Source organism: Protopterus annectens, chromosome 14.part0 (assembly GCF_019279795.1).
Source record: "Protopterus annectens isolate FY-2018-M chromosome 14.part0, PAN1.0, whole genome shotgun sequence".
NCBI classification, from domain to species: domain Eukaryota; kingdom Metazoa; phylum Chordata; order Ceratodontiformes; family Protopteridae; genus Protopterus; species Protopterus annectens.
Window position 1 is genome coordinate 266,235,622 of NC_056748.1, and position 10,393 is coordinate 266,246,014.

At 42.8% G+C, this 10,393-nt stretch overlaps 1 protein-coding gene across 1 annotated transcript in view; it reads left to right on the top strand.

Annotated features, from left to right (window-relative positions):
- LOC122788650 (uncharacterized protein K02A2.6-like) overlaps positions 1-5,386 on the top strand; it is a 67,682-nt gene extending 62,296 nt beyond the window's left edge. Inside the window, 6 exon segments of the mRNA XM_044055547.1 lie at positions 1,223-1,357; positions 1,454-2,148; positions 2,386-3,728; positions 3,731-3,996; positions 4,035-4,926; positions 4,929-5,386. Of these exon segments, the coding sequence (XP_043911482.1) occupies positions 1,223-1,357; positions 1,454-2,148; positions 2,386-3,728; positions 3,731-3,996; positions 4,035-4,926; positions 4,929-5,386 (3,789 nt within the window).
- The last annotated feature ends 5,007 nt before the right edge of the window (positions 5,387-10,393 follow it).

Genomic DNA, 10,393 nt, shown 5'->3' on the forward strand with positions numbered 1-10,393 from the left:
CTTTGGTCACACAGGGTGCAGGTGTGGATACTGAACATGCTGTTGAGTGCAGAAGGCTGAGTTTGCAGTGGTGAAAGTTAAAAGGTGTGAAAGACTGTTCCTCTGTGACATCTAGGGGACAATAAGTATTTGTGGAGGCAATCCAGGGATGACACCAGGCTGGAGTTCAACTTAGATTGGCATAAACTGTCATTCTGGAGGTGATCTGTCAGGGTAAGAGCTGATCTTTTCAAGAACTGTCAGAAACAACTGTAGTATATGCTCAGAGGTTCTATGAATATGCAAAATCAGTGGGTGAGCACACTTTATAAGCATTAGATGACTGCCTGCAGAGTTGCATAGCCACTTTTGAAGTGTCTTCCTGTCCATGAGTACCATCTTTTTTGGAGCCCCAGCTGTGCTCATTCCCTTCCTGAAAAACACTAATGGCTCTAGAAGGTTCCACTCTCATGGCACAGAAGGATGAAGCACTGACTGTGAACAAGGTGACCTGAGTTTGATTAGCAGCTCAAGTGCTTGACAGAGCTGGAAGAGAGAGAATGGGCATGCCCATCCTGGAGGGGCAGGGTGGGCCCAGCCACATACTGCATGGATCAAACTTCAAACCAGCACAAAAACCACAAGCCAAAGACACCAAAGGATTGCAGCAACTCATAACACTCAGACCAACAGTGGAAGAGAAAATTCACATCTGAACGTAAAAGTTCTTTTTAGGCTGTGTTTGAAGTAATATGAATACTAACAATTTTTAAAGTGTAGTGTTTGCTTTAAATTTTATGGCCAATTAAGGTTGTAACTGTTAATTAATGGATCTATTTAAACATGAATTCAGCGTTATGGAGTAGTTCTGAAGAAGTCTTACGGTATAAGACGAAACCTAGGTTAACTACTACTGCTTGGCTGTGTACTGGTTGTCGAATTTTAATAAAGTGGACTTTTACGTTCAGACGTGAATTTTCTCTTCCACTGTTGGTCCGAGTGTTACGAGTTGCTGCAATCCTTTCTGTAGTATACAGCAGGTAATGTTGTTATTGTGCTGTAGGGGCGCTGTGGGGGATTAACAACATGTAGTGTTGGTTCTGTATTCTCTGGTCACTTGTTGGTTCCGGTGTACGTATGGCTATGGGGAAGATGTGAACATGTAACATGGGTGCGCACCTGGAGGTTCTTATTAAAGAAAGGTCTTACAACTCCAGAACCTTGTGGTCTCCTTATTTACCAGGATATAACATATTGGCGACGAGAGTGGGATGCCTCAGAGTCTGCTGAGAGTGAAAACGGCGGGGTGCAGTTAATGTCGGACGACGAAGAGACTGGGGCTGCCGGAGTTATGTCTGTTTCCATGTTAGGGTCGCTGGTTGCATACGACTGTCGGACACAGACCTGGGAGGAGTATTGTGAAGTGTTGGAACATTTTTTTGAAGCAAACCAGATAATGGACGCGGGCCGGAAGCGAGCCATATTGCTGAGCTCGGTGGGCAGCAAGACGTACAGTCTGATGAGGAACTTATTGAGTCCTGATAAACCGGGGGATAAATCGTTCACGGAGTTGACGAGCTTGCTTCAGTCACATTATAACCCGAAGCCGAGTGAGATAGTCCAAAGGTTCAAGTTAAATTCAAGGACTAGAATGGCCATTGAAACGGTAACGGAGTATGTTGCAGTGCTGAGGGAGCTGGCGCAACACTGTAATTATGGTGACAGACTGACAGAAATGCTACGTGATAGGCTCGTATGTGGCATTGCAGATGACCGCATACAACGCAGATTGTTAGCGGAGCCTGAGTTGTCGTTTGAAAAGGCCTTGAAGCTGGCACAGGCCATCGAGACAGCGAATAAAGACATTCGTGATTTACAACCAAGAACAATCGAGGGGGTTGGGAGCAGGAGTGCTACCCCACTGCCAGTGCATAAAGTGGTAATGGAGCATAAACCACAAGGGAAGTCTGGTCAGTATGCCTGTTACAGGTGTGGCGGTGAACATCTGTCACGGAACTGTCGTTTCTTAAATGAAAAATGTAATGCTTGCGGAAAAAAAGGCCATGTGAAGAAAATGTGCAGGTCAACGCCCTCTAGGGACCAGCAGAGAAAGGGGGAGGAAAAGAGCAGCATAACGGACAGAAAGGGAAACCGGAAAATAAAACAGCAGTATGCACACCACATGCGTGAAGGTACAGATCAACAAACCAGGGAAGAAGAGGAAGTGTTTACTATGTTTAACATGAAAGAGGCAAGGATGGAAAGAGTCGATCCCATTACAACCCAGTTGGACTTAAATGGTAAAATGGTGCAGTTTGAAGTGGATACTGGATGTAGTGTGACAGTTCTGTCAAAGGCTGAGTATGGGAAGTTATGGCTAAAAGAAGCTCAGGAGCTGCAGGACTGTTCAGTGACTTTGAAAACATATACAGGTGAAACAGTTCCCACACTAGGGATGGCAAAAGTAACTGTAACACATAAAGACAAAGTCAAACAGTTGCCAGTCATGGTGGTGGCAGGTAATGGACCAAACCTGTTAGGCCGGGCGTGGCTAAAGGAGCTGGAAATGGGCTGTCTACAGCTCCATAAAGTAGAACAGCATGTGCTGACCTTGCAAGATGTGCTGGAGAACAACGAAGAAGTGTTCAAAGAGGAACTGGGTACCTGGAGGGGTACACCAGCAAAGATACACGTCAAAGAAAACGCAACGCCAAGATTTTACAAACCAAGACCCGTACCATACGCAATGAAGAAGAAAGTGGAGACTGAGTTGGAGCGACTCACCAAGCAAGGTATAATTGAACCAGTAAAGTTTTCGGAATGGGCGGCACCCATTGTTCCAGTATTAAAGCCAGATGATACTGTACGCATATGTGGTGACTACAAGCTAACAGTGAACCAAGTTTCGAAGCTGGAGCAGTATCCAATACCAACGGTGGAGGATGTATTTGAAAAGCTGTCGGGAGGTGAAAAGTTTAGCAAACTGGACCTTAGTCATGCATATCAACAAGTCGTTCTGGAGGAAGGGTCAAAGTCATATGTCACCCTTAACACACACAAAGGTTTGTTCCAAGTAAATCGTTTACCCTTTGGTGTTTCCTCTAGTCCAGCTATTTTCCAGAGAATAATGGAGGGACTGGTGGCAGGAATTCCGAAGGTGGCTGTTTATTTGGACGACATCCTGTTGACGGGTAGGAACAACCGCGAGCATCTGGAGACTCTGAACGAGGTGCTGAGGCGACTGCGAGAGGCTGGTCTGCGGGTGAAGCGGAGTAAATGTGCTTTCATGGAAAAGGAAGCAGAGTTCCTGGGTTACAAGGTGGATGCATCGGGCCTACACCCCCTGCCAAACAAGGTAAAAGCCATCCAACAGGCACCTGCACCCACAAATGTTACAGAGCTGAAGGCCTACTTAGGCTTACTCAACTATTATAACAGGTTCCTACCAAATCTGTCAACGCTGTTAGCTCCTTTACATAAACTATTAAGGAAGGAGACCCTGTGGACGTGGCAGGAGGAACAGGACAGAGCGTTTGAGCAGTCCAAGGAACTAATGCAGTCCTCAGAGGTTTTGGTGCACTACGATAGTCACAAGGACTTAATTCTGTCATGTGATGCCTCACCTTATGGGTTAGGGGCCGTGTTGGCACACCGTATGCCAGATGGACAAGAAAGACCCATCGGGTTCATGTCACGAACCTTAACACCAGCGGAGTCAAACTATTCCCAGCTAGACAAAGAGGGTTTGGCTGTATTTTTGGAATTAAGCGGTTCCACAAATACCTCTATGGCAGGAAGTTTACTGTTTGCACCGATCATAAGCCCTTGTTGTCACTGTTCAGCGAGATGAAAGCCGTGCCTCAGATGGTTTCTCCCCGCATTCAGAGATGGGCTGTAACATTGAGAGCTTATGAATATGAGATTGTTTATAAGCCCGGGAAACACCCTAGCAATGCGGACGCGCTGAGCCGTCTGCCGCTACCGGGGCATCTCAAGGAAGAGGAAACGGAGGACCGAGTTTTGATGATGGAGGACATCACGTTGGTGTCAGCGAGGAACTGAGCGAATGGACACGAAAAGACCCGGTGCTGGCTCGAGTGTTTCAGTGGGTCCAGCAAGGCTGGACAACACAACAAACTGATCCAGTTTTTCAGCCCTATGAGGTGAGGAAAACAGAGCTGAGTGTGCAAGATGGATGCGTGTTGTGGGGGGCACGAGTGATAATTCCGCCCCCAGGAAGACGTGCACTTTTACAACAGCTGCACCAGGGTCATGTGGGCATCACCCGAATGAAGGCCTTAGCACGAAGTTATTTCTGGTGGCCCAAGTTGGACCACGACATTGAAGTCGCTGTGAAAGAGTGTAACACCTGTCAACAACATCGCAACTCACCTGTGGCGGCACCACTACACCCATGGGAGTGGCCGAGTAGACCTTGGCAGAGACTTCATATAGACTATGCAGGGCCTTTTATGGGGGCAATGTTTTTGATAATAATGGATGCTCATTCTAAATGGATGGATGCCTACCCAGTCAAAATAACCACTTCCACCACTACCATTGAATGCCTGAGGAAGAGTTTCAGTAGCCAAGGACTACCAGAGACTATTGTATCAGATAATGCTTCATGTTTCATGAGTGGAGAGTTCAAGGGTTTTCTGGAAAAAAATGGCATCGTACACGTCACATCAGCACCATACCATGCGGCTTCAAATGGCTGTGCTGAAAGGGCTGTCCAGACCTTTAAAGCAATGATGACAAAGGCCGGAGACGGAAGTATGGCAGCAAAAGTGTCAAGGGTGTTATTCAACTACCGCATTACACCCCAGTCTACGACCGGATTGTCACCTGCCGAGATGTTGCAAGGACGGAGATTAAGGTCAACATTGGATCTGGTGCATCCAAACATCCGAGCTAAGGTGGAGAGGACACAGTGGAGGCAAAAGAACATCATGATCGACGGAGAGAGAGAAGTTTCCTTGCGGGAGATGCAGTGATGACTCGAAACTTCAGCTATGGACCTAAATGGATTCCAGGGTTCATTGTCAAGAGCACAGGTCCACTGTCGTACCAGGTGAGGTTGAATGGAGGTTTCTTGGTGAGGAGACAGGTGGACCAGATTCTGCGGAGCGAACAGAAGAAGGACTTCATGGAACTGCAAGCCCCGGAAATACCATTAGTTTCGGGAGAAGGGCTCGCAGCGGCAGGAGGATCTCCGATCCTGGGGCCCGAGGAAGACTGCCGGGACTCGGAAGGAGAGGTTCCCGAGGACCCAACCTTTCCAGGGATGGACACACCTGTACCAGAGGTGGTAACTGTGACACCGGAGTCACCTAGTGTGGTACCATTGCACCGTTCTAAGCGTGCACTGGTTAAACCTAGTTACTTGAAGGACTATCAGTGTTAAAAGTGCATGTATAGGTTAGAAGGACAACATAACTTGATTGCATGGTAACCGTTTAATAACTAGCCAGTTATTTAGAAATTAAGTGACTGGATGGATTGTTTTTTTGACTTGCTCCCTCGTTTCTCTTATGTAAGGAGGCGTATGTCACAGCTTAAGAGGGGAGGAATGTAGTATAGGGCAGGTAATGTTGTTATTGTGCTGTAGGGGCGCTGTGGGGGATTAACAACATGTAGTGTTGGTTCTGTATTCTCTGGTCACTTGTTGGTTCCGGTGTACGTATGGCTATGGGGAAGATGTGAACATGTAACATGGGTGCGCACCTGGAGGTTCTTATTAAAGAAAGGCCTTACAACTCCAGAACCGTGTGGTCTCCTTATTTACCAGGATATAACACTTTCATACTGCATGGATCACTTTGGATGAGAGGCTGGGATGCAAATGTGCAGCCTGGAGGATGACATAAGGCTCACTAAGCCACCAATGGGAGGTAACTTTTGTAGTGTATGTGCAGGAACATGCATCCACATTATGAAGGACTTGAGAGATGCTGCAGTGATGCAAATTACTCATCATTCATCCAAGGGCTGGGATTAGGCATTTCAGAATGCTAGTGAGAGCACAAAACACCTCTATGGCTGCTTGAATAATGCCTCCCAAAGACATCTCGCACCTCAGCTGTGTGTGAAAGGCCAATATCTGAGGAAGAAACAGGCTCTGTCAGATTTCAGGGGAGGTTTAATGGTCAGGTGTCACAGGGGCAAAATTCACCTAGGAAAAAGTAATGCCTCTGAAAACTGAAACTTGAGAGATGGTGGTGGCTCTGTCAGAGATCTTCTGAGTCCCTTCTGAAGACATCAGGACAGAAAGAATGTATGTTCTGAACTAGACACACTGGACGGTGATGCCTTCTGACCATTATAGATGTGTTGGGACTGTAAAATTGGACATCAGTGGAACAAGACATATGGTGACATCAGGAGTTGATCCCCGGCCTTGTGAAGCCTAGATGTTGTCTATATAATTTAACCACTTCTGCCTGTGCCTTCTTAGGCTCTACTGTTCCTGTTTATTTCATGCTTGAGTACTTTCTGCTGTCCATTGTGCTTAACTTTCTCCCTTTTCTGCCATTCTAGTTTCATGCCCTGCCTTTTACTATGATTACCTTTTTAATGATTATTTCAGTCTTAAAGGTTTATTCATCTATTCATGCACTGTAAAAGAAGGCATTTTGTGTACTTTGTATGCTGTTATCATTCCCATTTCCCTTCACTATATAACAATATTTTATCCTTCATAGCTCTCCCACAGTTGTTTCTCTTTTTTCACTTTGCAGCTGACTGTTTTGCCCAGGTCCACTATGAACAATTACATCTCATTTACTTGACATGCAATAAGTCAAATTCAAAATATCTAAAACTTTTGGAGCTCACTAGTTAAGACAGTGATAGTCTCAATGTCAAAAACAGAAAAATCATTTTTTATGGGGAAAGCACCCCATACCCTCAATATGGGGGCAACTCCACCCGCAAACAATACAGATAGATAGATAGATAGATAGATAGATAGATAGATAGATAGATAGATAGATAGATAGAGATACAGATATAGATAAATAAATTTATATCTATATCTAGAGATAGATATACATGCATACACAAACTCAGAAATCACACAAGCTTGGAGAAGAGGCATAAAGTAAGGAAAACACAGCACTCACGTTCTCACTGTTTTCCAAGAAATGCCAGCATGACAGGATGCTGGTGATCTTCTAGTGTCAGCATTCTGAGCACTCACCAATTATCCGGTGACAAACAGTGGGGCTCCCATGTACCCCTTTTAAAACATTCTCTTTCCCCTGTTTCATGTGTTAGCACCATTTCCTTTCTTTCTCTCACTTATCACATCCTTGCCTTCCCCAACTGACTTTCCTGTAATGCTGTCCCCATTTATTTCACCAAGTAACTCAAAGCTTTGCCCTTTTATCAGTATTGTTTCCCCCTGCACTTTGCTTCCATCCTTCCACATTTCATATAGTTTCATCTTTTGTTCATCCTATTTTAAGTTCAACAAATGTTTTGGGTTTCTAATACCATGACAGGCGTGGACCCAATTCCTGAGTCAGGCTATGATTAAAGTTCAAGAAATTAGTATTACTTCAGTCTTTGATATTTGCTAAGAATGCACTTCTCAGCACCCGTAATGTACCCAGAATTCCTTCCTTCCATAGTTCATATGGAGTTACTTCTACTGGTAACATATTTAAGTATACTTGAAAATTATTTTTCACCCAGTTGCCCCTATTACTAATAGACCTATCTGGATGCCTTTATTCAGATTCATGTCAATCCATCTAAGGCAGTTTGGACAAACGCAAATAATCCAAAACCAGTTTGCCAAAGCTGCCTTCAGAAAACACTGAAACAATTTTTTTTGCGGGGGGGGGGGGGCAAAGCCTACTGCACCCTCCCCACAAACCCTGGAATTATATATACCAACTCTTATGTCACACAAAATTGGGAAAAAAAGCAATCTCCACTTCTGTTGAAGGTGGTTTCAGCAAACTGGTTTCAGTTTCTTTGTGTTTGCTGAAATCACCTTCGACAGATTGACATGCTTCCTCTTTATCCCATATTGCTCTACTGTCTGCTTGCATATCCTGGTATTTTATGACTTTTGAAGGGCAAAATGATTAAACTGTTGAATAAAGACTGCAGTAACCACAAAAAAATATATATTTCCAAAACAAAGTTTGCGACCACCATGGCTGTATAATAACACTTTAATCAAAGATATCAGAATACAAAAAAAGTAACAAGTAAGCGCTTTCACAGTACACAAACCACTTCATCAGACCTACTCAAAGCAATCTAATTGAGTCCATTTAAACTTCTAAAGTCCAATGAAAGCCACTCTTACAATGACATAACTAGCTGCCTAATAACAGCTCATTCATTAAACAGTTATATAACGCACATAAAAAATACTTCAAATAACAAGCCTAAAAATCATAAGTCAAAAACACACTCATATTCATATTCAACAAACCTTACTTGCATATAATGATAATGTTAATATAAATTCAAGCAAAACCAAAGTGAGTAGTTCAAACACACTTACCAAATAACAAGAAAATAATACAATTTGTACAAGAACAATGTGATGTGTATAAAAATCTATACAATTTAAATAAAAACTAATTATAAAAATACATAGTATATGAAGTAAACTTCAAATACATTTCCATATGAATGCTTATGTCAATGGGGAAGTGGCCATGCTTTTAAGGCCAGTTTTAAAGAAACGTCCATCATACCTCTCAACCTGGAAACATCAAAAATCTGGACAAAGGCGCAAGAAAAATAGGTACAAATCTGTATGCCGAAATTGCATAAAATTTGCATGTATAATTATACAACCCCGCCCACTCCCATGGAATTGTGGGATACAAACTTTCAAACGCAAACTGAAGAACAGTTAACCAACATATGGCCCAGCCAGTCCTAACTCCAACTCCACTATAAACAATAAGTAATGACTTGTACAACAGAAGAAACTAAATGATTTTAAATCATTTTTTTTTCCTAAGAAGAAACTGCAGAAAACACTCCTCATGCTTTCTCAAGTAATAAAACAAAACTTAACATATGAGCCTAACAATGCAGAATTATGAAAATCAATGTTGTAGAAACGTACACTTTTTTCCATACTTTTTAGAAGCAATTGGCTAACTGCAGGCAGTAAAACACATTATTTTCCAAAGCTGACATAACGATAGTTCATTAAAATACTCCTAAGTTTCAATACCTTTCCTGAACAAGAAACTGTTAAAAACAGTTTTTAAATAGGAAGGTTTTTCCTCCAAAGATAAATCTGCCCAGCAAAGCAACAGCACAAGCTAATTAATGGTTTGGGTGTGTGCAAACTGTCCTGAAACTTTGGAAGGTGATTGGCCATTACTGCAGAATATAACCAACATAGCTTGGGCTGCTGCAGCAGTGATCAATACAGAATACTCAACGGTGGGAAATTTCTCTTCTGGTTTTGAATATATTGGTTGGAAGGGGTACAGGAAATCCTTAAGCAAGAAAGCAGTGACTGACGCATAGAATACAAATAAGTCAAGAATGAAATAATGTAATCAAAGCATGTGGTAGAAACCATCAGCAGCATCTGATCAGATAACTTGAGTGCCCTGATCAGGGTCCAAAACAATAAGCATCATTAGCTAGTTAGGATCCAGATTCTATATGGGATCTACACAGATCAATTACAGCCACAGGCAACAAGTGCTGATCCTGAAATTGTCAGCCTACATATTTCACTGGGTGTGGGACACAGGTTACCCTGGTCTTAGCTTTCACTTAGTATAGCAATTATGGACACACCCACCATGACCAGGTGGTGATAAATATGTGAATATACTACCCTCTACATGATGCCTTCAGGCAAACCCCCCCACCTACTGAGTAACAGTAACAAAGCAGACAGTACAGTTTCACTGCTTACACAGGTACATGCAAAGCACATATCAGCATATTTTAAAGTCCCATATTTCTTGCCCATTGAATCTTATAAACTCCCAACAGCCCACAATGCATGTTAACAGAAGGTGATGAATAATGATACCAAGAGAGTTGACGGCAACCAGAAAGTCACTATCACACAATTCTCTCAATGGTTTGCATAAGTACCTAATACACATGAAGGCTTAACACTGTAAAAACCTAGATGGATCAGTTGCATACCAAACCAACTCATGCTATTGCTTGCTACCAAAATAAAAATGCGAGTCATTTATCCAAAGAAAATTAAATGCAACTGCAGCAGATGTCAGTAATTAAAATGCCGGAAAAATCCCAGCAAAAAAAAAGCCAAGATAAGCAATTCTCAAACCGAATTATCTAAATTATTCCTATAAAGGAAATTCTAGCAGAATGATCCGGATGTAGCTATTTTTTTTCTTATACTTATTACACAGACAATGCCTTAAAAGCAAGGGTACAAACA